This window comes from Melospiza melodia, chromosome 2, assembly GCF_035770615.1.
Source record: "Melospiza melodia melodia isolate bMelMel2 chromosome 2, bMelMel2.pri, whole genome shotgun sequence".
In the NCBI taxonomy this organism is placed as follows: domain Eukaryota; kingdom Metazoa; phylum Chordata; class Aves; order Passeriformes; family Passerellidae; genus Melospiza; species Melospiza melodia.
The window spans coordinates 89,969,706-89,997,199 of record NC_086195.1 but is presented as its reverse complement, the minus strand read 5'-3'; the positions used below and the strand labels follow the sequence as shown (position 1 = coordinate 89,997,199).

Genomic DNA, 27,494 nt, shown 5'->3' with positions numbered 1-27,494 from the left:
GTCTCGCCGGGAACCCCCACCCGGCCGGAGCGCCCCGCTCGCCGCGCCGGGGCACGCAGGGGGCGGAGGGCGAGGCCCTGCTGCCACCACCTCCCCTCTTTCCGCCCGCCCTGTCAGGCACCGCCTCCTCCTCCTCCTCCTCCTCCTCAGCCGCCTGACAAGGGGACGGGGGCGGCAGCCGCGGCGAGGCAGCAGCAGGGGGTGGCAAGGTAGGGGACAGCCCGCGAAGCTCCGCCGTTGCGGGCTGCTTCTCGTCCTCGTTCTGCTGCGTGCGGGCTGCTGAGGACCGACCATGGTGAAGGTGTCGTTCAACTCCGCGTTGGCGCAGAAGGAGGCGGCGAAGAAGGAGGAGGAGAACAGCCAGGTGCTGATCCTGCCGCCGGACGCCAAGGTGAGGGCGGCGGGGGGACCGACCCTCCGGGGCCCGGCGGTGCAGGGCGTTCCGCTCTGCTTCGCTCCGCTCCGCGCGGAGCCCGGGGAGGGGAGCGCGGCGGGGACGCTGCCGAGCTTTGTACGGCCCTTGCCCGCGGCGATGGCCCCCGGGCGGGCCGGGGGAAGGCTGCGCAGCGGTGCGCCCCGCCGCCCCATCGGCTCACGCTTCTAAAATGGCTGACAGGGCGAGCTCCTTGGCTCCGCTTCTGCCGACTCCGGGGATCTCTGTGCTGGTTCCGTTTTTCTGTTTGTTTGGTTGGGGGTTTTTGTTGGGGTTTTGTTTTGGAGGGTTTTTTTGTTAGCCGCTGCAGCGCGTGCACCGCGGCCACCCCGGCTTTCGGGGCCGGCTGCGCTCCCGCAGCGCCCTGGCTGTGTCGGGCCGGCGGTGGGAGCTGCTGTGTGGGGAGAGGGCGGGTCGTGCCCGCCGTTCCCCCCGCTGCCGTTCCCTCCGGCCGGCTGCTGGCGAGCTCCCGGACCCCGGATGCTGCGGGGCAAGGGAGAGCTTGGAGGGTGAAGTTGGGGGTTCGGCCGCGCTTTGCCGCAGCAGCGTGTTCGCAGAGCCTGGTGGTTGTGTGGTGCGGAGAACTTCGCCTCGGAACTTAAATAAAGGAACAAAGAGCTGCCTCCCCCCGCCCCAGAACAGCACCCAAACTCCGGGCGCTGCTGTCGCCTCCCCTCTGCGAACAGCAACGGAGAAAAAACAGCAGCGGCTTTTTAAGTTTTTTGCATAGAATATAAAGGTTTTTGGTTGCAATTTCTGTGCTTCCGTAATCAAAACCAGTTTTTAATTCGGAGTAGTGTAATTTGCTCTAAGCTCTTTCAGAAGGGAACGAAAACTTGAAAAATGGCCAACTGCACATAAACAACAGTGTCTTGCTGTTTTCATTTGCTTTCACAGTCTCTGGTTCATCGGGCCTCTGAGTTACCAGATTGGCTCTTCAAAAGTGATAGTGTTTATTAATTTCCTAAATCTTTGTGGTGAATTTCTGCATAGGAAGACAGTATCTGTTCAGTTTGTGAAGTCCAGCCCTGGTGCAGGTTTTGCCGTGATTTTGATGGGGCCAGCTTCCTCACCTGCAGAATCCACTGTCATTTCACAGCCGAGGAGAACCAGAAAAGTGCTTCTGGTGACATCTCCCTGATACAGCAAGTGGTTAAATGTCACACTTCCTCTGAGCATACTGCCCTTTCAGATAAAACTGACCAGTGTTTAAGTCTCTAGAACAGTGTGCCACAACAGATGAGACAGTTTTGTTGCTCAGATTGCCTGCAATTATATGAAACCCATTGGGTGCTGGTATTCCCAGAGGAGTGCTATTCTCTAGGAAGTAGTGGCTTCCCTGAGCCCACATTAAGCTGTAGAATTCCTTCCTAACCCCAGATTTGGTGGTCAGTGTGACACCAAGCGCATAAGCAAGACACAAACTCAAGCTACATGTTCCAGAAATGGGTTTTTCTTATTACCTCGGAATCCAGACCTGCCCTGGATGATGTTTGTTTCCAGATAGCCTACCAAATTGGGCTTGTTTTTCTGCTACTAAACAAACAAAATACGTCTGGCTAATTGTGCACTGGGGAACAAATCCTCCCGACCCTGTCCAGATACTGACGGAAGCATGTCATTTGGCTATGATTTCCTTAATGTGGAGCTGCAAATTCTAGCAGCTGAGGATGACGTACAAGATCTGCCTTAACTTTGGTTTCCTTGCCTAGAAATGAGACTTGTAAACACTTATTAACCAGGTCAAAAGGCAGTCTGGTCTCACAGTAGCTACTTAAAAGTTCTTGCACTGCTGTCAGGGGATGAACATGCCTGAACGAAGCTTGAAACACTCTCAAAATAGCTTGCTGGGAGGGGATGCTCAGTACAGATGAAAATTCCAAAAACAAACGAGCGCTCTTGAGGGATGAGTCTTTGACATTCTCCTTGACACATTTCTATCTTTTGTCTGCAGATCTGCAGACCTGTACCTAACAGTGTGCAAAATTCTCGAGTAAGCTTTTTTTTGGGCTTTTGTGTTTTAAAGCATCAATAAAAGCAGATCTGGTACAGTAGCGTTGTCTGTAGTTTTTGTAGAACAGGCCATGCAATCCATGCAGGATTAACAGTAGTGGAACAAGCACTGCCATGTAGCTCTGGAGGTATTGTGATTCTTCAAGTCTGGGAGCTTATTCTCAGATCTTTGGGCGGGGGGGGTGGGTGGAAAGGAACTGAGGGCCCTTGTAAAACTTGATACGTTTGAGGTAAGTGCAAGATCCACTCTTTGAACTTCGCCTTCTCGAATACAAGTGCATTAGAAACAGATCTTCCCCCACCCATCCACAACTTCAGCTGCCTATGCAGCTCTTTGGAGGAAAGGGGAGAAAATAAACCACATCTGACAAATGCATTATTCACATCACGTCGCTGCTGGAAAACCCTTTGCTTCAAGTGAGGTTTGGAGGCAGTGTGGGAATGTATATTGAAAGAAAGAATTCTGGTAGACTGAAAAAGGTCACATTTCCAAAACAGCATATATGGGAAGTTTGTTTTCCCTTCTCCTACATTGTTTCTCTAGGAAAATAATTAGATCTGGATCACAAGTGTAAACATGAAAAATATTGCAACATTTTATAAGCTTTCTTTTATGAACAAAGTCCTGGAAGGCATTCTGGACTGAAGTAAAGAGAAAACCCTAAGAAGAGACTCAACAGAATTGCACTATCACAATTTTATTACCAAGAACTTAAAAATACTTGAGCCAGAGATACTAGTAAACTAGTTGAGATTAATGAATAAAGCCAAATGCTTTGAAATGTCAAGAAAATAAAAATTCACAAGATGAGCTTTTGGGCTAATTCTTTGACAGTCTCATTCTGCAGCTTTTCCTAGCACAGTGCCTTGAAGACTGCTGCTCTGCCATTGCAGGATTACTCTCAAATACATAATCTTCCAAGGACTTAGCAAAGAGCATTTGCAGCTAAAATATGCTGATGACACAGCATAGAAATACTCTGATTTTCCCAGAAATTGCCCAATAACCTCTGATGCAGATACTAATCGGAAATTAATCAGGGAAGGTGAGACAGGAAGAGGCAAGAAGAGTAGGGGATGTGTCACAGAAACAATGTCTTCAAAAAAGGGTTTTGCAGTAGGCAGTGGTCTTATGCTTTGGAGTATCTTGTTACTTAAAAAGGACTTGAAAAATCTAGAGTGCTAATCCTGTCTCTGCATAAATCACTGCTCAGGATTATGGCATGTAGTGAAAGTGTCTCCATAATTACTGTAGGCAGCCATTACAACTCTGTTGTTGGGGTGGTACTTCTATGCCATAATTCTCAGCCAAAATACAGCATACTCCCAGTGAAGGGTCTTAGGCCACATTTCATTTTCCATTTTGCTCATTGTCTCTATAATAGGGTGTTTTATGACCCAGTTTCCAACAAACAAACAATGTGCGGTCTTTTAATGTTTCTCCCTACAATAGATCTCTGGAGAGCCAAAGATGGTTCTGAGCACAGCTGAAGTCTTCAGACATTTTATAAAGGCCTTTCAGTAGATTAGGCCTTCCCAAAAATCTTTTTGCCCTCAGTGACTGGGGCTGTTGCTCCATTCTGCCAGGTTCAGTGGCAACCTTTTAAAATTATTTTTCTCTTTTTGGGGTGCTCCACATGGTGCATATTTACCACATCCAGCTTTATGCACAGAAGTTGTGGATTCACACATGTATTGTGGCTGACCATTGGGTAACTGCATATGCAGAGAGTTCAATGTGAAAGTGTAAATGTTAAGAATTTTAAAAGCAGCAGCTTTCTGCATTTATTCCTTATAAGAACGTTATTACTGTGACCTTTAAAATTAACCTTCTTTTTTTTGCTTTAGCTTAATCATTCACTTAACTTTAGCTAAAGCATACTAAAATAGACATTTTTTAAACACAGAATGAAGGGATCCACCTAAGAAGTACTGATGAGCAACAACTAGTGAATGCGATTTTGCTATGCAGAAAAACCATCAGATTTTGTGTAATTGGTGTTAAATATATATATATATATATATGCAAAAGTTACTGTATCCACTAAAAAATAGTCATAATAGCTGTTTGGTTATTATTTTGCTGTTAGGAAAGCAGGTTTTCCCTCTTTATGGAACATCCCTGTAGCTGGGTGGTTTAGGATTGTCTTGTTTGGTTTTCATTTCTTTTTTTCTTTCAGGAGTTTCCATATTCCCATTATAGGCTTTCTCCAGCCAAATTTCTGTAGGCCTTACACCAGATGCCATTGGGGAAAGAGCAGTTTTTGTATTTTCCTCTATTTTCTGTGATGCAACTAGGTCATTAAACCAACCAGCTTCTGCTATCTGTCAGAGCATGTGGAGATTAAGACATGATTATTTAAAAGAGGCCCAGAAGTAAAAAAATCCTAATAGAGCAAATTCTCTCCCTCTTCTCCCAGATGTTGCTGAAATTTTAATGAAAATCCACCAAACTATAGATGAAAACCCTTCAGTTTCAGACACAAAGTGTACCCAGGGCTTGTTCTGTTATTTTATTTGACTTAATGGGTACCCAAAAAGATAAATTAGGGTAAATGGAGTTTTATTGAACAAAATTTGTGTTGTTAATGAGAGACTTCTCCTAAGAAAAGAAGCCTTGTGGCTGATACCTTCCCCTGCATTTTTTTTACATTATGAATTTGTGCTACTGGTTAAGTAGAGCAGCTTCCTGAACATAAGGTAACTGTGGCCTTGAGACTTTTGGCTCCTAAAGCTGTTCCTTAAAGGCTTGCCAGCAATTGAGACAATACTAGAAAACCAAGATCTCTAAAAGTTTGTGGTGCTCTTTTGACAACCTCTTGCTATTTTTAAGTGAGTTTAGGGATTTGGAATTACAAAATCCAAGATGTGGTCTGGAGGAGGTGGTGTCAACCCCCAGCAATGGGCACGAACCTGTGGGACAGAGGAGCTCTGTCAGTTCTCTGTATCTCACTTCCTTTTCTGTCTCTCATAACCTCCCGACCTGAATAACAAGCACAGGGCTTTGGTTGAGAAATAGAACCATTTCCCAGAAGAATTATATTTAATGTTTCAAACAGGATGTATTCTGCCAGACCTTTGTGATAACTGCTTTGTCAGTTGTTTGTATCATTCATGTTTTTGGCTGACCGAGCAAGAGAGCTGATGGCTGCACCATACAGCTCGTGTGAACTCAGTGCAGGGATGACTGCAGAGACAATGGGAATGCTTTCTGCAGTTCTAAATAGTTTCTCTTCAGTTTCCCAAACTTTCACTTGGCTGAGACCCCTTGCCCTGAAAATGTATTCGGAGAAGTTGTTTTCCCCTTAATATCATCGTATGGAAGAGTCTGTAATTAGATGATGCTTTATTTGGTGCAGTATCTAGAAAAACTATCCTGCCCTGTAATGTATCTTTACAGTAAATGTCAGAAGTACTTCTCTTATGTTCACTCCTGTCTTTCTGTGCTGCAATACTCTTTTTGATAAGCCTCAAGAAACTAGTTTAGATATTAACATTGCGTAGCAGTATGAAGAATATCACTTAAACAGAGGCTGTTGAAATGAAGGTTCTTTTCAATGGGAAAGATCAAGTTAAATTAGTTAATTTCTGAAGATGGGGATCAAAACGAGAAGCTGAGCTTCCCTGTGAAAATCATTTGAAAGAAAATTTTCTTGGAATCAGCAGTATTTTCAAGGGAAATGGTTTTGACTAATTCCATTATAATGAATATTTAATCCAACATGTGAACATGTATTTCAAGGAAAGTTTAATTTTGAAATGTAATGTGTATCTATATTTTTCTTCTGTTAAGTATTTTAATGAAGTGTTTGCAGCTGCAAATGTAACCTAACAGATGTGGTTTTATAGACTAATTTCTATTTTCAAATCTATTTTCTTTGTTATTTATCTGGGTTTTTCCCCTGATTTTTTCTTTTTCTTATCAGCATTTTAGTAAATATTGATGCTAATAGTCTTTGGGGTCGGGGGTATGTAAGAATGGTAAGCATACTTACCTCCAGTAATGTTTTCAGGTAACTGTTCTGCAGTTGTGGTTTTGGAATATTTGTCAGCTTTATATGTATTTTCTAGCCAGTAGCCAGTAGCTACAGGCATCAGATAGCTCTTCATAAAAAGAAAATAGCCTTCTCTGTGACCCTCAGGAAATACCTTCAAACACAAACACTGCCTTTTAAAGTCCTAGTAATTTTAAATATTCTTTATTCTGTACTTCTAAAAACATTATGACATTTTAAAAATGTAACTGCAGCTGTAATAAGTGATTATATGTTTTGTTGCTTATTGCACAGATTCCTTTTTCTTTTCCCTATTTTTTTCTCCCCTTTCTCCCCTTGTGCTGTGATTGACAAAGGTTAGCATTATCTGCTTTTAGTCTCCTGATCTGTATGAATAATACAACATTCATTTTCTTACTATTTATGTACTGCTTTTTATCCTCAGTGGAAATTACTTTGAATCTACAGATGAAAAGCATGCTAATTTATAAAATTCGGGTATCTGTCCTAATTTTACAGATGTGGTAAACCAAAGGAATGAGATAATTAATAAGATTGAGCTCTGCAGTGAAGTCAGAAATGGTTTTGGTGGCAGACATCATGTGATCTAGGTAGGGTTTGGACCACAAGGGACTTACAGAAAAGGACTACGTCCTTCTTGTGTGATCCATGTGTCATCTGCAAGCAAGGGTCCTCTGTGCAACAGCTGTACAAAATTCATCATGACAAAATGCCAAAGTCATATTTGCCCAACAGTTAGTATAGAGATCCTGCAAAAAAAAAAATTTGGTATCTTGTTTGGCCTTTCCATGTAGTGTCAGTGTGTGTGTGTGCGTGTACACAAATATTTTTCTAAATTTTTCTAAAGTTGATATATTATTAAGTATGCAATACATATAATTTCATATATATAAACACACATAAAAATAAAACCCACAGGCATTTTAACAGTAGAGTTCCTTGAATGCAAGTCCTTGGTTAATTTGTGGTTGTCTTTACTCCAGTGTTCAGCAAACTCCTGCTTTGATGGCAGCTTTCTGCTCTTTTGTGGGTACAATGAGATGGTGGAATGACTGTGGAAAAAGAGGAGGCTGGAGAGATCATAACTGGGAGGGGTCAGTGATCTCTGGGGTGGATCTCACATAGTTGCTGAATCACTAAGGCCTGTTTATTTATTTATTTATTTATTTTAAAGGATAAAGCCTACACAGAAATAGAAAAGCCTTGCACTCACACATTTGAAAATGCAGCAGCCTTTGCAAGGTTGTGAGGCCAGAAACGACTCAGAGGCTGCTGCACAGTGCAGTGAGCAGTTTTGGGAAGCTCTTGGTGAGGTGTTTGAACGCTGGCCAGGTCTGGGATCCTGCAGGGTGTGGTGCTGCCAGGTGCTGGGCGCTGGAGTGTGTGCTCCACTTCAGACTTGGAATAGTGTAATTGCACTGCAGCTCTCTCTTCAGTTTGTTACAACAGTTTTGTCTAGAAAGAGAGCATAATTAAACGTACCCTTCCAAGGTCAGCTCTCCTGTGCTGATACTCATAACTGCCACAATTAAATGCTATTTTGTATTTGCATATAGAATGGTTTCCACTCAGAGAACTGTGCTTGCTGTTCAGGTACTATGCATTCTAATTCACTAATACATGCATTAGCAGAGTGTATGTGTTTGAGGACAGAGCTGCCATTCACAAGAGCCTCAACAGACTACAGTAACGGGCTGAACAAAATCTCATGAGTTTCAGAAGTAGCAAATGCCAAGTCCTGTACCTGGAACAGACTCATCCCAACCATCAGGATATACTGGGCACCACCTGGCTGGGAAGCTGCTCTGCTTGAAAAAGACCCAGGGCTCCTGGTGGACATTCAGCTGCATGCTAGTCGCTGGCATCACAGAAGGCTGAGAGCTCTCTGATCCCAAAAAAGACAGCAACAAACTGGTGTGAGTCCAGCAGGGCCGCCACAATAGTCAGAGGCTGGAGGTTACACCCTGTGAGGAGCAGCCAAGGGAGTGGGGCTTGTTCAACCCAGAGATGAAACTGCTGCAAGGAGGACTTAACAGCAGCCTCCCAGTGCCTGGGGAGGTGACTGAAAATACAGTGGTCATAAAGTTAAAAAAGAGAGCTTCTGACTGATAAAAGCAAAATATTTTTCAGTCTTGAGGAGAACTGAATGCTGCTGAGGAAATTACCTGGAGAAGCTTTGAAGTGTCAGTCTTAGCGGTTTTCAAACCTTGACTGGTCAAGAGCCCTGAGCAACCTAGACAGGCTTCAGAGTCTACCCTCCTTTGAAGCAGGACTGCAGACCTCACAAGAGGGTTTTGTGATGCTGGATTCTGCTTTTGAGAGAAACTGAGACACAGCCTTTGTAACTTGCTTGAGATGACATACCATCTGTGGCTGAACTGGGAATAGAGTTATTAAATTCTGAGGCTCAGTGGTGCATATGTGCATGCTAATGAGATCTCTTGGGTGAAAGAGCCAACGCCACTTGGGAAAATAGCCTTGAGAGAAATCTAGGTTAAATTCACATAGCGTTCCATCATACTGATGGGTGAGAATCAGGCAGTCATAGAAAAAAAGAAATTTCAGATCTAAGAATTGAGCAGGGTAAGGGAGAAACAGGGACTGGAACAATCAAGGTCAAAGAGATAATTTAGTATTGATCCATTTAAAGTGGAATAGGAACCTTCTAAGTTCCTGTTTTCAAACACTGATCTCATTCAGGATAAAGATGAAAGAAATACTTCATTAAAGTTATAGATTGATTTAGTGTAGTTTTTGTGGGTATGGTAGAATGTAAGTCAGTTGTAGGTCAAAAAGTGCAGATAGGTAAAGGGTTTATTTTGGCAATGTTTGAAAATGAAGCATTTTTCAAAATGGACAGTTTAATGAAAGGCCATGTTCAGTATTCTGTAACTGTAAAGGGTGTGGTGATTTTGTTTTCTGAAAGCAAATCCATTCTGAAGAACGTCCCATATGACTTCTTCAGCTTGAGGGTTTTTGTTTAAAAAATTAATCCCTCTTGCCAGATACCTGTGCAAGCTTTCCACCTGCATGTTTTGGTCTATCACTTGCAAACTTGCACCAGAACACTTCTCTTTCCTTTAAATATGTGAGAAAACTTAAGTGTGGAATGCAGAACAAATTTCTGTCATTCCAGTTTATGAAAATATGTAGAAAAATTCAGCAACATTAATATATTTTCTTAATAAACCTGATTTTCACACTGAGACATTTAGAGGCAAGACATTTTCCAAATGTTGTAGGTTTTGTTAAAGTTTTTATGGCAGAGAGTGGGGAGAAGGCAAAAGAATCATAAAACTCCAAAGCGAAGTAAAGGATGTGTGGAGCTTTATTACTTGTCTAGCACAGACCCAGCACTCCTGGAAGTCTGATTTATTTTTTTTTTTCCTTAAATGAAGCAAGTGGTTAGAGTTGTTTGTTAATCCTCATCCTCTATAGTATTAGTGTTACTTAAAAACTGTAGATGTGTATCACAGAATGGCTGGCATTGGAGGTCATCTGGGCCAACTCCCCTGCTCTAGCAGCTGGTTGCTTGTTACCACTTCCTGCCAGCTTCTGAGTATCTCCAAGGATGGAAGACTTCACAATCTCCCTGGGCAAGCTGTGCCAGTGTTTGGGGTCATGCAGTAAAAGAAGTGTTTCATCATGTTCAGTAGGAGTACAAGATGATATTAAGGTCCTGTGGTGCTGATAGCTGTACAGAAGGTGACCAGGAGGGCAGTCCTTGCCCTGACTGCAGTGAAAGCACAGGCCAAGAGGCACAGGAGTGCTGTGCTGGGTGATGTGGCAGACCAAAGTCCTGTGGCCATGGCCCAGCTGCTCTTCACCCGTGATGATGAGCGTGGTGATGAGTGGTTTATCTTGGTGCAACGGTGAAGGGAGGAAATGGAGATAAGGTGTGCCCAGTTACTCTGTGTGTGGCAGATACCAGAGAGCTCTGCTTTGGGTGGGGAAAGATGCAGGGAACATAGACATGGGATAAGTGCACAGAGAAGGAAACTGGTAGAGCTTGAAATTGGACAGAGAAGAGGAACAATCTGGGGAACACAGTTTGAAGAAAACATCAGATACAGTGTGGGGTTAGTTATACACTTGCTGTAGACAGCCTGGGATGAGGATATAGCCGAAAGTGCAGGTGAATCACCTGAAAAGAAGTCTTTACCTGGTCTAAAAATACAACTTGCAGGCCATTTAAGTACCCTGTCACTTTCTAGTTCATGTAAGACCAAAGCTAACAACTACTCATCTTAATGCTACTCCAAAATTTAACCAAAACAGCAATTTGAATAGTTACAGGCTTTTTCCTTCCTTACCTATCCTCTTTAATTGTTGACTGCCATCAGGGTTTGCAGTCTCTTATCTCAGAAATGAAGGCAGTGTTTAGGTAAATCAGGATTACTCATGTTGGTTGGGAGTTGCTGGATTACTCTTCAGTACATGCTGCTTTTGTGGTCTCTCACATAGCTATGAATGAACTGCTGATTTCTGTCCTTAACATTGACTTTACAGTTGTAATTTTCCTTTACTTCTTGCAGAAAATTTGAACTCTTCATGTTCTAATATGTTTCTGAGTTTTATTTCTTTCTCCCCTACTCTTGCCTGTTTCCCAGCTTTTGTTCTCTCTTCACCTCTGTCTCTCCCAATACATGCAGCTGCAGCTACCTTCCTGCCCACCAGCTCTCATTTGCCTTTTAAGATGATCTTGAGCTGGCTGTTTATACTGATGTTTTTATTCTGTTATAGTTACAATGTTTGAACAATGAAATGAGTCATTTGACTGACACTGTATGTTTTAATAAAACTCCCCCATTATTTCATCAAAGATAACTTTCAACCAATTAAAACAACCTTGGACTTTGAACTTGTAAAGCTCCTGGAATTTAATTTCTTACTTCTGGATTTCCTAGTGCTGTCTAAAAGATTTTGTATTTACAATACTATTTCAAAGACCATATACAGATAGGAGAAATAGAAGAAGAGGTTAATAGTACCAACAGCCTAATGGATAATTCTAATTGATTTATCCCCTTGGTTATTCAGGCTATGTGACTACAGCGAACAGCAGCACAACTAATGTCATGTTTTCATGTTGTTCTTTAGGCAGAGAGCCTTTGGTCAGATGGACAAATCCCTGTCTGTCCTGACAGAAGAACTGGCACTGCTGGCACTGAGGGGTTGCCATGTTCAGATACCAACTGCATATAAACAGCCACAGCTTGTTTGCTGGACAAGGGAGAAATCTCTCAAGTATCTATTGTTTATAGAGTGTTTTTTCCCAGCTAGCAAGTTGAAAGATGATTGTACTTAAAATTTAAATTTAATTTTGTTAGTAAGCATAGAATTGCTGTTTTAGAGGCAGATCAGTATGCTTGCCTTCCTGATTCGCAGCATCTGCCAAGTGAGGAGTCTTGCAAAAGCCTGCCTTAATTTCCCATCTGCAACAAGTAATAAATACAATACCAGACTTGGAGCAGTCTTCAGGCAGGAATACCATCGAAGGAATGCAGAGCTCATTCTAAATTAAGTTTATTTTAAATTGACTTTCTTTTGTGAGGATTTTCTACAGACGTTGTACTTACAAGTCAGAGCAGGCGAGCCTGACCAACAGAATTCAGTTTGTACAGCCATTGGTCAGTATTTTATTTAAAGGCTTTTTAGCTTCTCTCATTAAAAACACTTCTAGGGAGTGTCATTAACTTCCCTTCTTCCCACTCCACTAATTACAGCTGCAGTTGGTCAATATTTGCCTTCAGGAAACTCAGTCTGTCCCACAGTTTTCTGTCCATCCATGTGAGCTAAGTGGCACACAGAGGACCTCGGAGGAAAAACTGTTCTGAATAACTTCCAGCCAGTTTTACCCACATTAACTGTAAGCTTTTATATATGTGTTTGTGTATATGTAATAGATGTTATTCTCACATGCATAATTATGGACATTTTGTGTATTATGCTGCAGACATTTTTAGTAATGTTTGTAATAGTCAGTAATGCTCTGCATCTGGTTTCTCTGTGGATCAAAGACTGTTCATTCCAAAAGACATTTCCCCCTCCCATAATTATTTTTATTGCTATCTTAATCTATTTTTAAATTTGGGACATTATCTTTTGCATAGCTGTCCAGCAGTCATACAGTATTGTGGACTTCTCACAGCATTTTGTTCATCATATCTGGTTTAGATAGATGTGTCCTTAATTTCTGCAAAAAAACAAGGTCTAATAATCTTCTCACTCATTTTAATATGAGCTAGACATATGCCTTGTAAGTTTATAGAGTGCTTTACTTTTATAATGTTAAAGCAATTATATTCCACTATGTACAAAAAGCCACAAGGGGAAAATCTAAGTAATTATCAAGTCTAATTATACACATTTGTGGCTCAGCATTGGAGCGTCTTAGAATACATTTGTGATATTACCCCAAACTTGCATTTGGCCATTCTAAAATACAGCATATATTAAAGAAAAAAAAAAAGTAGCATTAAAATTGAACTGAAAAGAGCAAGAGAAAATATGGCCACTAGCCATTAATAACTGCTAGTGTTTGCAGGTTTATGGGGTTATTAACTTTTTCTTTTTTTAATTTACTAGTATTTTCTTTTTTTAATTAACTAGCAGAACAGTTAATGCTAATTGTCATAAAGATGTTCTTGTACACATCTCTCTGTAGTTGAGAGTGTTCTGATAAATAGTTTGTGGTATCATTCCCATCTGAGAAGTGTTTCATGGTTTTAGTAAGAAGGCAGAGAGCAGTTTTACATTCACTGCTGTGGTCACCAATAAAGGGACCTGTTCTGAAAACTGCAGTCAACTTGTCACTTCTTTGTGAGAAGACTCTAGATTTGAATATTGCTAGTCTCAAATAATAGAGAATTTAATACTTCTTTTCTATCTGAAAGGAAATTGTTACTGCCGAGCTTAAAGCTTTTCAGGTTGGGAAGTCCTGAACCATTTAATTTCAACACTGTAGGATTTAGTGTACAAGTGGCAGAGAGATGCTTCTGTTTCATGTCTTATGCATGGGAAACAGGCTAATCAAATGTTTTCCAATTAGAACAATCAGCTCATCAAGGGAAACAAGCCAGTTTTGGGCCTGCATCCAGTTCCTCTTAAGGCATTTTGCATCAGAGATGAATTTTGTGGCATCACCTTAAGGCTGAGGATTCACAAGGGAGCTGAAAGTACATGGGGCAGGGATGAAGCAGAAGAGAGGAAAAAAGGGGACCAGGACAGTAATTATTTATTACTGCTCACAGAAGTAGAGAGGCGTATTTTTAGAGGTCAGTCTTCACCTCAAGTACATGATGCTTTATTTTGTGAGCTACCTCTGGCAGTGGAAAGCTGGCCTAGAGAAAAATTAGTCATTGAGGCTGCAGTCTCATGTTGTGCTCTGGCTTCAGAAGTCAGCGCTGCTGCCGGGGAACAAAGTGCAGTTGTAACCATGTGGGGAGAAGCGCTAATTCAGCACTGTCCCTCTTAGTGGGGATCTGCTTTCACTTAATGGGTTTCTTTGCAGAACATGAGTCACCTGGAAGGAGGGTGAGCATCCATTGCACTTCCTTCTTTTGCAGTGCAGAGGGTCAGATTTTTATAGCAAGGGACAAATTATTCTTTTGGGTCAATACAGCCCAAACAAAGCTGTTATGGCAGCAGTGCAAAAGCTCAGGGAGCTTAGCGATGGGTCAGCTACCTATGTAATTTGGCTTCAGTAAATTATTTGTAATATTTTAATTTAAGCTGGTTTTAAACTGCTTAATAATGTACTGAATTTTCAGGCTAGGAAGTCAATTCTTTGTCCTCTTTCAGTAGCATAAAATATTTTCAGTCTTGTCAGTTTCAGGTTCTACCTGTGCTGAAGTGCTGTGCTTTCATTCATTCTCCTAAGCAGGAGCCTAAACTGGGCTTGAACTCTTGCTGTGAATTTAATGGGCTGTTTTTGGCAGGCTGAGGACAAATCAATGATAGGCAACTACAAATACAAAATAGCTTAACGTGCCACCACAAGGGACACCTTCAGAAATAATAATGATAGCCTTTAGCTGGTGGTAAAGGATAAAAGAGTTGTATTAAACCCATTGTTTACATCTCATATATCAAAGGAAAATTATTTAAGGTAGAATACTGATAAACTTGTCTTTCAGGTTCCTCCTAGCATGGTTAAAGAGTAAAAGTTACTTTCTTTTTTTCTGATTATTTTGGCTGCTTGGGGAAAATTCATCTGACATTAACCCCTATTTCCAGGTAGGTGTTCATACTCTGTGTGCCTTCCTCACCATTTCCCAGGTGCATGTTTTCTTTGTCTTTCTGGACTTACAAAATAATGAAAAAAAAAATGGAAGAGGCGGTTATTCCATTAATGGATAATTCTGGTTGAAGTTAAAAAGGTGTGGGGGATGAAAGCAGGTCTAAGAAAGACTAAAGATACTGTTTATATTCTTCAGTAGGAAATATTTTGATATTGTATCCCAAAGGCAGTTTGCTGTCCCTTTTTCTGGCTTTAACTTGGAATGGTTTGAGTACAGCTGTTACAAAAAGTTTCAATCAGGTGTCCTATATGCTTTGAAATATCTAGGGAAATAGTTACCTAATGATACAGGGCAACATAAAAATAAAAATCCTTGGTTTACCTGGTTTAGATTTATAATTGAGATGATTTATAGAAGAATCCACAGTGACTCAACGTGACCTGAGAGTTAATTAGATTAGTATGGGTATTATATCCTATTCTCAGTCTTTGCAAAGAGCCAGGTTAAAAATCAGCCATCCAGTAATCCTGTAATTTTTTACACTGAATTCCTTAAATAATTGGTATTCCTAAAGTGTTAAAAAGTTGTTTCTTGTCTTTACATTGTGTATTTTCAGTCCACAGCAAATGTTATTTTGCTGATTTCACTTTGCCTTGTGATGTATCCCAGAAGTGTTGGTTTGAAGGGGCCTCTGGAAGTCATCTGCTGCAGCCTCCCTTTAGAAACAGGATGGTTGCCAAAGCAAGATTAGCCATGGCTTTCTCTAGTTGAGTCTTGAAAACCTCCAAAGATGGAGATTTCACAATCTGATTTACTGTGGTATTTAACAAGGTAAAGTAAAACAAAATGTGTGAAATATCTTCAGTTTGACTCTGAATATTACCGAATCAGATTTTGGCAGCTGTTGCCTGGGAAAGAAGTTGCATTGCCACTTCTGTATGAAAGGTAATTGCAGTGTATTGTAAAGGTGGGTTTCGTATCACTTAATTTTAGCTGCATATGAATTAGGTACCTACTTTGTTAACCAAGGAATTTCCCTCTGTAATCAATGAAAAGAAGTCCCTCCAAAATGCTACTTACCCTTCTCTGGAACAGCTGAGTCATTTCCAGGAAGTGCCACTTTCTCCCACCATTTACAGGGAGGATCCCCTTTCCATTTGGTGTCAGACTTGCTTCAGCCAGATAAGGGGAATTCCTTCCTAACTGGGCCAAGGCAGCTGGGTACTGTACCTGAACTTTGTTCAAGTGGGGTATCATCTTAATTAGCAAATGCAGCAAAAAGACCCAGCACATCAGACAGAGCACTGACTAACAACTATGCCTGTCAAAGCCTTCTCAAGCAGTTCTGTCCTACTCTTCCTCAGTTTTCTGGGTGGTTTTTTGTTCATTCAGTCATAATGATTTTGCACCGTCATCCTTCTACATTATTGTTTTGTGGTTGCAAAGGGGTAATGAGTTTCTTTGTGTTTATTTGAATTCAGATGTTTTCCCAGGATTATCCTGGCTTAGAACAGGGTAGCTCAAAGTTGGATTTTTTTATTTTATCAGTATATTATAATTATTGTTATCGTTATAGTTATCGTTGTTATTATTTTCTTTTTTTACTTCGTATATGAGTTACGCAAACACTTAGGGGAGGAGAGAGCATTGTAATGTGGCTGATAGAGGAAAGATTTTGCAAGCAGCAGTTTATTGCTTAGGATGCCTGTGGGGACTGCATGGTTATGCAAACTAGTGCCCTAAAGGGGAAACATCCTGTCATTCCTTCACTATTACACGAACAGCAGATAGAGCAGAAAGCTTCCTTAACAACAACTTACAAAGCATCTTTATATTTTTTTCATTCCCACCGTGGCTATTCTGCCAGCCAAGTTGTGGTAAGGGTTGTTTTGTTCTGATGGAACAACATAGGAAAGGATATATTTTGCTGCTCTTACTACCTTTGATATTTTGTTGGTTCTTTGGGTTCACTTACATTGCATATACTAAGGTAAAACAGAATCTGACCTTTCTGAGTTGACTTCCTTGCTCTGCTGTTGTTGCATTGAGGTTGCCTGAGAATGAATATTTTTCTGTCTGCAACCTGGGAAGTGGCTCACTGTTTATTATTTGGTATCTCAGGAGATTTTGTTACATTTTTCTCTTAAGTCTCCTGATCTAGTCAGTGATAATGGCATTAAAAGTACAAGTTTTACTAAAGCTCAACTTAAACAGACTTGTTTTAAATTTTACCAAATAAGCTAAGTTTCTAAACACTTGTGCTAATGTGCATACAGGCTTTTCTGGTGGGTGCAGTGATTGTATTTGCTGAGCCTGAAGTATGTACTCTTTTACCTGCCTGGGAACAGTGTGTTGAAGGTCCCTCTCTGGTGCCTTGCAGGACCCTGAGGATGCTGTGCCTGTTGGACAGAGAAGGGCCTGGTGCTGGTGCATGTGCTTTGGACTGGCCTTTATGCTGGCTGGTGTGTTCCTGGGTGGTGCCTATCTGTACAAATATTTTGCATTCCAGGTAAGTCACATACTCATTATGAGAGGGCTGTTTTTCGCTGTGGGAAGAGGAGCAACAGACTGTTCTTTCTGTGTTAACATTTAGAAGAGGAGGAACAGACTAAACCAAAGGAAGTAAACTATTTTTTCTTTCCAAAATTTCATGTTTTCTAAAGGCTAGAGTTTTACCTTCTCTAAAGTTACCTATCAGCAGAGGAGGGCAGAAGTGAAGCTGGCAAATAGAAGAGAGCAACAGTTTTGAAAACCTCACTTTGCAGAGAAAAGATTGTATCTAAATAGGACTTGGGTTTAGGAGCCCCAGTGGTGTCCCAGATTTTTATCTACTCTCTTTTCTCTTTTGCAGTGCCAAATACTGGAGGTGGATTAACCCCTTGAAAGCCTCCTTGTTTGATCCCAGGTTTCCTAACACATGAGGCACTGCTAATGTGCAGGAAAGGAGCTGCTTGTGAGAGCACCGTGGCGACTCTCTCCTTCCCTAGCCTCCACGTGGATAAGAAATATGGGCCCTGCAGGGCACTTGGGAAAAGCACAGTCACTGTGGTTTAAACATGCCCTGTCAAGTCTAATCCACACTGACAAAATTAGACCTCTAACAAAATGTATTTTCAGTCTTTTAACAAATAGCACTGCTGCAAGAGGAGCTCTGTGAAGGCAGCAGTGCCAGGGAAACGGAGCATTTACCTGAAACATGGGAGATCTGAGTTAAATACTGTCTCCCTTGGGGGGAGTTGTCACTGGGCAGTGCTGGATGTGCTAGGCTTTTGCCCAAATGGTGGGAGCACACCCTGCCTGCTTCCGAAACTGCTGGGGTTGCAAGATCACAGAGCCAGAAAGGGAGAGGGTAAGCAAAACATGAATCTCTCTAGCCCACTGGTTAGAGCACCTAATTATAAGGTAAAAAATCACGTTCTTATCCCTGATGGCAGGACTGATGCTTTCCCCCCATTTTAGTAGCTGCTAATGTGGAAAGCCAAGTCATTAAACTTGAGAAATTCTAGCTGAACTTGCAGTTTGGAGTCTATTTGGCTATCACATTAACCAAATTTACAGGGGATAAGTAAGTGTTGCAAACGATGATGCTTAAACTGCACAGCTAATCGGGGTGGGTGGATTAACGAGCTGAGGAGCTGAAGGCCGGCTGCATTTCTAATGCACATTTCACCCGTGCTTAGCACTGGATGCTCCACCTTTCACCTGCCAGTGAGGTGAAACTGAAAGTGCCATTGAATTACACCTGTGCTGCTGGTTAGGAGTCAGATCTGCGTTAAAGGAAACATTCAGGAATTGAGCTGACATTGGGCTGAAGACACATTTTCAATGGAAATTTTTAAATTGATGGCATGTGCATATGCAGAGTTCCATATTTCTAAAACTATTTGGTGTGTAAATTTGGTACATGGCTTCCTCTGACTCAGAACTGTATTTTACACGTAACTTAGGTAGCCTGCCACCTGTTCTGTGGCAGAAGGACACAAATTAGTTATTCCAATTTCTCTTTTTACCTTTTTGCCTCTTAAAACTGTTCAAAAAGTATTTTAGAAATTGACTGTCCAGACTCTTGAAGTCTAGTAAAACTAAGCAACTTCACAGAATAATTGAGTTTGGAGGGGAAGTCTTGATGTCATCTAGTCCAACACACTGCTGCAAGCAAGACCAAATTTAGACTTGCTTTTTGAAGGTGATTTGGATGACCAGTTTTAATGCTTTTATTTGTAATTTTGACTTTTAATAATTTAACTGTTTAGATTTGACTTAAAATGTAATAATTTTACAGTGAGATAACAACAACATCAACAACAAAAACAACAACAACAACAACAACAATAATAATAATAATACACATGCATATAGATGTAGGAACTTCATGGTCTTTCTACAAATACATGGAAGACTGGATTTTAAGAATCTTCTTTATGGGATCCTTGAATTTAAACAAAGAACTCCCTCTGTGTTGAGTGTAATTGAAGTTTTAGCCATGGTCCTGTTGTTGATAGCAACTGGCTGCTGCTTTGGTGTATGAATCAAATTAAAGGCAAAAAAATTAATTTAGTCTGACAAGTTTTTCTTCAGAGAATATTACTTTTAAACTTCTACGTTACTGATATTTTTGTTGCTGGGTTGTTTACTGTTTTTAGCAGGGTGGCGTGTATTTCTGTGGAATAAAGTACATTGAAGATGGCTTAAGTTTACCTGAGCCTGGGGCAGAGGCTCAGACTGCTCGCTACCACACAATTGAGCAAAATATTCAGATCCTGGAGGAGGAAGATGTTGAGTTTATCAGTGTGCCAGTCCCTGAATTTGCTGATAGCGATCCTGCTGATATCGTCCACGACTTCCATCGGGTAAGAAATATGTCTGAAGAAGTTGATTGAAAGCATTTAAAACTTGAAAAATGTTCCCCCTCAGTCATCCTGATAAATGTACTCATTTATTTTGGTGGGGGGAAGCAGAGGGATGGAGGAGGCAGCAGAAATGTTTTGATCAGCAGCAGGCTGCAAGCAGTTATTAACTGGGCATAAAGTACAGCACGATAGAGTCATCATCAGGTGATGTGTAAGCCACCTTTTACAAACACACTTCTGTTTCTAGAAAGGGAAAAACCTTGGATCTGTTTGCTCTCCTTAGTATGAGAAATGGAAAAGAATATTGTTCTTGCTCTGCTCAGTCCACTGAGCCAGAATTTGACCAGCTGCTGTGGTGCCAAGGGAAATTTGGAAAGGGCTGAGGTAGCTTTGACATTACTTGGAGGGGCTGATTGCATCTGATGTCACTGGGTGTGTTCTCCTGGAGGTGCTCTCCTAGCATGGCTCAAACCCCCAAAGCAGCAGCAGAAGGACCATGGAAAACAGCTCATTTTCCAGATGCCACGGGAAGCCAAAGTTTAATTTCTTTGTGCACCACAGGCTACTATGATTCCTAGAGACACTGAACTAAGGTTTCAAAGCTATCTTCCTTTTTTGGAGAAATAACCTTGATTGATAGGAATCATGGCAATAAATTTCTGTTAAGGCAGTTGACAGGGCTACAGCTCTCAGAGTTAAGAGCTGCTGCAGAACAATTAGAAGCCTTCCTCTTCTGTATCAGCATGGTTGGAGCGGTCTGATGGCAATGAAATGTTGTACAGCTGGTTTTCAGGAAGCTAAATCTCTGTGAACATTTGAAGACTTCACTGAACAGCTTTTTTTAAGCTAAGCTGAAAAAGAATAGGGAAGTGTCCTATTTTTTTATGCAAACTTCAGAGTTTAAAGTGCTATCTCTCAAATATTCATAGCCAGATTTGGAGGAAAACATTGCTTGCTCAAGCTATGTAATTCAAATAGTATTTCAGAATATATTTAGGGACCTTCTGTTAAGAGTTAGAATAAAGACTCTAAAGAGGGAAAACTAGAAAATGAAAAAAGAAAGCAGCATCTAAGAAGCAAGGAAGAACAATATAATATTAAAAATTTACTTTTGGATGTAATAAATTCAAGGCTTTGCTCTAAAGGTCAGTGCAAGGGTCATTTGCCATAGATATAGCACTTGCTCCATGTAATGAGATTAGCTGCACTGATGATTGCTGTCCTGGCATTATTTTGACTGCTGGGCTCCTGGTGCTCAGTATTTTATATACATACACAGCCTCAGAGCTTTCAGCAGCTAGAGATAACATCTTCTTTAGCAAGAACAGGTGCAGTAAAACACAGCTCAGTGAACAGAGCTGCAGGATTCATCAGGGTAATTCCCTGAGCTTTTTATCAAATAATGGCAAATACTGCAGTTCAGGTACTGTATAAAGATAATAATTCAACTATGAATAATCATTAACCTTGCAAGTCAGTCATATTTTTGAACCTAAAACTACTTTTGTTGCATTATCTGTAGCAATTTTTTTTCTTTCTGTGTTTTGTTCTTACAGCAGCGTTTCCTCTTTAGACTATAACAAAATATAAAAGCATGAAGATTAGAGCCAGGTTTTTGTCCTGTTGTTCCACAATGAAGGCACTAAGCATAAATGAACACTGTTCTTGTTTCCATAACAGCTCAGGTACACCTTTGTAGTATCCTTGCATGGTGCATTTGAGCTCCTCATCACCTGCTGCCTTGCCCAGATCCCTGTTGAAAATATAAACTCTCATCAAGGCTGCCCTTTGGTTGTACTTTTACTTGCCCTTAGATTGGAGTTTGTTGGACAGACTTTACAGTGAACAAAAGAATAATTTGAAGAATAGCACAAGGCAATAGCAGTTCAGCAACATCTGTTTGACAGTTTTCTGATCTTCTTGGTTTTTTGATTAAAATAAATGTTTTCTCAATAGAGACTCACTGCCTATCTTGACCTTAGCCTGGATAAGTGCTATGTGATTCCTCTGAACACTTCAGTTGTTATGCCACCAAAAAATTTCCTGGAGCTGCTCATCAATATCAAGGTATGATTAAATCATAAGTAATTTGTTGTTAAGACAGGAACAAGTATAAGTTTTTTTTGTTTTTTTGTTTTTTTTCCCTTCTGCAGAACTCCGACATTCACAAAAGGCACATGATCACTAGAGGTCTTTGCAAAGAGAAAAAAGTCTGTAACCTACTTAGACAATGATCTACAATCATGAAGGAATCATTAATTCAGAGGAAGGCAAAAAAATCTGATTTTCTTTAGTGCTACAAATTTGGCTGACAAAACCATGTAAAAGTGATGTAGCTGGACTCTTTGATAGTAGTCTGTGCTTTTAATTTGTAATCCATTGTGACTGAGGTTTCTGTAAAGCATGTGTGCACTGGACTAAGACTGGTTAGCTGAAAGGCATGGAGTAGATAAGCCTGGGAAATGCTTTTTACAGGGGCATTGTTTAAAGCCTGGGGTTGGCCCCCACTTCAATCCAGGGCTTGAGGGTGCTGCACACGAGATGTGTTTGATCTGCACATAATGTGTGCTTTCCATTGCTGATTTAGGTAGTATTTGCCTTGGGTTCTGGCCTTCTGGTTTCTTCACAGAACAGCAAAATAGCCCAGTGGGGAAGAGAGGTGATGAAATGTGGCTAAGATTTGGGGAGAATGTTTTAATATTCTACTGGGCTTTTGTAACTTTAGAACAGTTACATCATATTTGGGTTTGCTTCTTTCAAAAAAGGCTTTGGAATTAGGACTCCAGGAAGCATTTTAGCCATTTCTGAGTGGTTTGTATGTATAAATAAATTTCATGTGAAAATTTACCACAAGTAAGTCCTTCAGTGCTTTTTTCCTTCCTATATTGAGACTGGCTATTTAACCACATTTTCATTTCCTGTACATAAGGATGATGTGGTGTCTGTAAAACTCAGTGACCCCATTTTTTTTAACTTTGTCTGTGCTGTTTTCTTTCCATTTTTAGATCACACAAATTCCACTATTAAAATCTGTTAATTTCCTACTTTGTCATTAGTACAGAATCAAATATGCTTGCTTTACAAGTAAGAGGATAACCAGGCATCACACATTTAACTGAAAATCCGTGCAAAAGCAAACAATTTTGATCATTGTCCCCAACAGTGGATGCCCTAATTTTATGAGACATCTGCTTAATTCTCATTGTATTAACAAATGTTGTGGGCATTTGATGTCACAGAAAATCAGGCTAAATGTTTGTAACTGGAATTTGGAAAACTATGCTGCAGATACATAAAGTGAGCAAATACTGACCTGCAGTCACACTGGTTACACCAGCAAAAAAATGTAGGAAATGAGTGTGTTAGTTTCTTTAAAATGAGCTCTAAATACATGCAGAGGGCATTTTATGTACATGGTGGAGTTCTGGGCTGTTCTGGTGTTTAAGAAACACCATAATTTTAGCCTAAAGTTCCACATTTCTGTATATTGATACAGTTTGCTTCAGTGTGCAGACATGAAGGGCCTCCTTTGTTTCTTGGGGAAGCAAAACTGAAACCCAGATATATTTGCTCATCCACCTCGTTCCTGCTGCTGAGACAACTGGCTAATTTTAGCTGTACGCAGTGCACAGGATGTCTCAAAAATGATGATATTTGTGGCTATGCTGGATCCCAGTGCTGGGTAATTGCCCCTGCAGCAACTGGGCAGAGGAGATTCCTGCACTGAGTTTCCTCTCCTCCTGTCCCACCCAGGGAGAGCTGAGAAGTCTGGGTCTGGGGTGGCTGGGAGGTCCTGTGGTTTGGAGGGCATGAGCCCAGGAGTGCCCTTGCAGGCTGCCCCCAAGGCCTCAGCACTGCTGCCCACCCTGCCAGTGCTGGGTGCTGTGCTCTGGCACTCTCTCAGCACTCCTTCCTGAGAGTCGAGAGACCAGGAGTTAAGATGCAGTGATTTGCAGAGATTTAATTACAAAATAATGAGCGGGATAATTTGGGAGAGTGATGTTTGCTAAGCTGTTACTTAGAGAAAAAAAACTTGCTGTTGTTTTCCTCACAATATATAGTGAAGAAAATATTCATAGTTTATTCATTCATGCAAAATTTAAAGTGAATTTTATGCAGTCCTTTCTTTACTGGGAATAATAGCATTTAATCAGCTTCTCAACATGTCACTGGAGCTGAAAAGATGATCTTGTTTCACAGCGGAAATTTCAAGTTGTTTATTGTCACTAAAAATACAGAGATCTTTCACAACAGAATCTGAATTTGTTTTCACAATAGCTGATCATTTTATTTTTAAAAGCAAGGACACCCTCTTTACACTGCTATAAATTAGAACCACTCTTAACAAGATTTCTTAGTATTTTTAAAAATGGATGATTATTTAATAGCAGTGTTAGAAAACTGGCTGGCAGCTAAGTCTGTGCATCTTCAGCCATGTACAGTGAGGTGTGCACAGAGCCAGATTCCTCCATCATTTCCTCTGTGGCAGAGTAATACTGGAGGGTCTAGAGAGGGCTTGGAAAGCCTTTGTATGTCATTGTGGCTCTCCCCTTTTTCAGTGTATTGTCTTGGAACACCTGATGTCCCACTTGGGCTTCACCATAATAACTTACATAACTTACAAGTCACCATAATGACTTACAGGGATAGAGGGTCTCATCTTGGCTTTGGTTTGAGAACAGTGACCCATACTGTGAATAAGTCTAAGGCTTCCCAACCCCATGGACTGCAGCTGGACTGTACTGCAGCTGGCCTGCTTCATCAGCAGGAGTATCTCCATGTGGATCAGGGTTCTGCCAGCTCCTGCTTGGGAGTTGTTCCCATTGAGGTCTAGTGGGCTGTTACTAATTAAGTGAAAACTTTGGATGATAATTTCAGAACTGGTCTGTGACAGTGGGTACAGCTAGAAAAAAAAACCTGCTGAAGGCTGATGTTACTGTAGCAGGACCTGCAGTGGGTGTTAGCATCAATGGAAGTTCTGTGACCTTTTTGCATGTAATTGTTACATGTTTCTGTACTGTAGTGAAGTTTACACATTTAGAATGAAAGTCAATGGATAATACATATTTTTAAATAATTCAAAGATACGTTGAAGAAAAACACTGGAAAGCATTTCTTGTGTACTCGGACCACAAAGAGATGGTTTTTGACAGAGCTGTTACGATTTTGTTCAACAGGCTGGAACATACTTGCCTCAGTCCTATTTGATTCATGAGCAGATGATTGTTACTGATCGCATTGAAAACGTGGATCAGCTGGGATTCTTTATTTACCGCCTCTGCCGCGGCAAGGAAACCTACAAGCTACAGCGCAAGGAAGCCATGAAAGGTAAACCCTCCTCCCATGGTCTGCTGCGTTAACAAAGGCTTCAGTGATGCCTGAGTGTGTTCAGAGAAGGCTCTAATGAAAGCAAGGCTTGCTTGTTGCACTGACCAGCTCTGTGGGCCTCAGTGTGTCTGATATTTTCTTGTGTAGGTGTGCAAATAAGTCGTGTCATGGTGCAAAAGTGCTCAAGGCCCCAGTGACCTAGGAGTGCCAGATGTGTCTGTGTGTGTGTGGGTGGGTGTGTGCATGGGTGTGTTTTCTGGAGCTCAGGCTTTCATTGCTGCTATTCTTCAGTCTTGAGCCCTAAACCACACACCCTACCTCAAAACAAAGAAAAATCTTTCATACAGGAGAAGCTTTAGCTTTGTAGTCCACATACAGAATTGCAGCTTCTTTTTGTCATTAAAGCCATCTATACATTGTTACGTGTCTTCCTATTTGTGTCAGTGAAATGTCAATAAGAGCTTGTCTTCACAGGAAAATTATAGTGCTTGGTACTTTTTTTATGGAAAAATGGCTGAAAAACATTATTTGGAAAAGTGTTGAAGAGCTGTTAAATACTGCCTTAAAATTTGCATTCAGATGATACTTGGATTTGCTTTTTGGTGGTTTGGTTTTTTTGCTTTTAGGTTGTTTGATTTCTTGTTGTGTAATCTGCACATGGTGTGCAAGTGCACACCAAAACAGTTTAATTGCTTCTGTCATATTGTGAGACCTGACTGCTTGGGAAAACAAAGAGAAGAAATACAATTTATAAAAGCAATTTAGATTGATGTTTGAAAATGAAAAGGTTTTAATAGCAAAATCCAATTAAAAATTTAGTATGTTTATTCTGTAGTAATAAATGTCCCCACAAGCATTTTTACAGATGTACAGAAAGGGAGATTGGGAACTGATCGGAGTTAAAAACTAGCCAGTGGGGGGTTTTGGCAGGCTGGTTTTCACTAAACCAGTACTGGGATTTGGTTCACCACACTTTCAGGATCATTCCCTGCTAATTGATTTTCTACATCTGAATGTGTGCCTGTGTGTGTTTTGTTGGAGGGGAGGGTTGGAGAGGGGTAGTTCTGATTTCTTGTGGCATCTTATCATAGCAAACATAAAACTTCTGCCTCTCATGTACCTCTGCCCTTCTTCTCTTGACACTCTGTTGTTCTTTCCCAATACAACAGGAATTCAGAAGCGTGAAGCCATCAACTGCCGAAAGATTCGACACTTTGAGAACAAGTTTGCTATGGAAACACTCATCTGTGAACAGTAATGAGGAATAGTACTGTTACAGGAGGTTTAAAAAGTACAGTATGACCCCACCCTTTGTATTGTGTGCAGTGATTATTTTTTAAAATCTTTTTTTTTTGTAAGTAGTGGACAGGGCTTTCTTGCTGAACATACGTTCCATACTTCTCATCTCATGATACATGTAAAATCAGTACGTTTTAGTTTTCTCCTTATTTTCAGGTGTGGTGTTCTTCTTATATTTGAATAGGAATTGTATAAAGACTTAGTCGCTAGTGCATTTCATGTGAATCTCAAATACTAGGAAGAAGAAGAAGAAATCTTTGAAATATTCACCAGTTTTTAAATAAGTAAAATTGAAAAAAATTATTAATGTACAAATGGACTGCAAGAGCTACTTCTAACTGTAATATTACCTGCTATATAGTTTGTTACAGCATATAGACAAACCTGTATTTGACTCTCCTAACCAAGTGCAATTTGTTTTGTTCTTAAAATATTGTCATATTTACCTTTTTGAGATTGATTTCTGAGTAGATGTTTTAAAATGGCGTTTGCTGTAACAATCTTCTAGAAAATTAAGAAGTAACTTATGTTACTAACTTGTATATAATCCATGTATGTGCAATGGACAATAAACCTTATAAACCTGTTTGTCTAAAAGTCTTGTGTTTTCTTCAGGATTCCAGTTTATTACTGGATTATTTTTAAGAAGAGGGGACTACAGTTAAAATTAATGCATTTTACTTGAAATGGTGTTTCTAAAGATAGAATACATGGCTGAGAAATGAAATATGAACAGAAAAACCTGCTTTTCTGTCCCTTTTCAATTAAAGGCAAGACTATGCTGCTTGCTGAAACTCTAAATGGGCATTTCCACAATACATATGATCAGAGTGGAGACCCAAAGGTGAACTAACATGTTAATGTCTGAAATCCCTGTCCTGCATATTTGTCAAATGATGGGCATCATTCAACATATGCCATGAGTCAGGCTGGCCCAGCTGAGGGCCAGGAGGGTTCACTACCTGCAGGACTTTGCTATTCCCTTTGTTCCCCATCGTGGTGCTTCTGCCAGCCTGGTGCCACTGAGCTTTACCAGGTAATCTGGGGCTCGCTCAAATATCACCAATACCACTCTGTATTGTGCCATTTACACTTAAAACTGCTATTCTTAAAGCAAGATTGATTTTATTTTTTTGTAATACAGTTTGGATCCTTGTAATGCCAGGTTTTCTAGGGGAGAGTGCAGAATAGGATGTATAAGATGAGTAAGATGTACTTGCTATTTTGAAGCTGTATGCAAGAAAAAATACAGGACAGAAAAAAAACGGAGTAACATAGAAAAAACAAGGCTGGAAAATCTCCCCCTAGATCC

The 27,494-nt window shown here is 40.7% G+C and overlaps 1 protein-coding gene across 1 annotated transcript; it reads left to right on the top strand.

Moving 5' to 3' along the window:
- The first annotated feature begins 156 nt into the window (after positions 1-156).
- Positions 157-26,779, top strand: ITM2B (integral membrane protein 2B). The gene is made up of 6 exons (XM_063149303.1): positions 157-391; positions 17,086-17,214; positions 19,349-19,555; positions 21,512-21,622; positions 24,733-24,883; positions 26,053-26,779. Exons 1-6 carry the CDS (start codon positions 293-295, stop codon positions 26,139-26,141), a joined length of 786 nt encoding a protein of 261 aa, XP_063005373.1. The 5' UTR covers positions 157-292; the 3' UTR covers positions 26,142-26,779.
- The last annotated feature ends 715 nt before the right edge of the window (positions 26,780-27,494 follow it).

Coding starts and splice junctions, on each gene's coding strand:
- ITM2B (XM_063149303.1), top strand. CDS start 293: ATGGTGAAGGTGTCGTTCAACTCCGCGTTGGCGCAGAAGGAGGCGGCG. Junction 17,215..19,348: donor ACAAATATTTTGCATTCCAG/GTAAGTCACATA, acceptor TACTGTTTTTAG/CAGGGTGGCGTGTATTTCTG. Junction 24,884..26,052: donor GCGCAAGGAAGCCATGAAAG/GTAAACCCTCCT, acceptor CCAATACAACAG/GAATTCAGAAGCGTGAAGCC.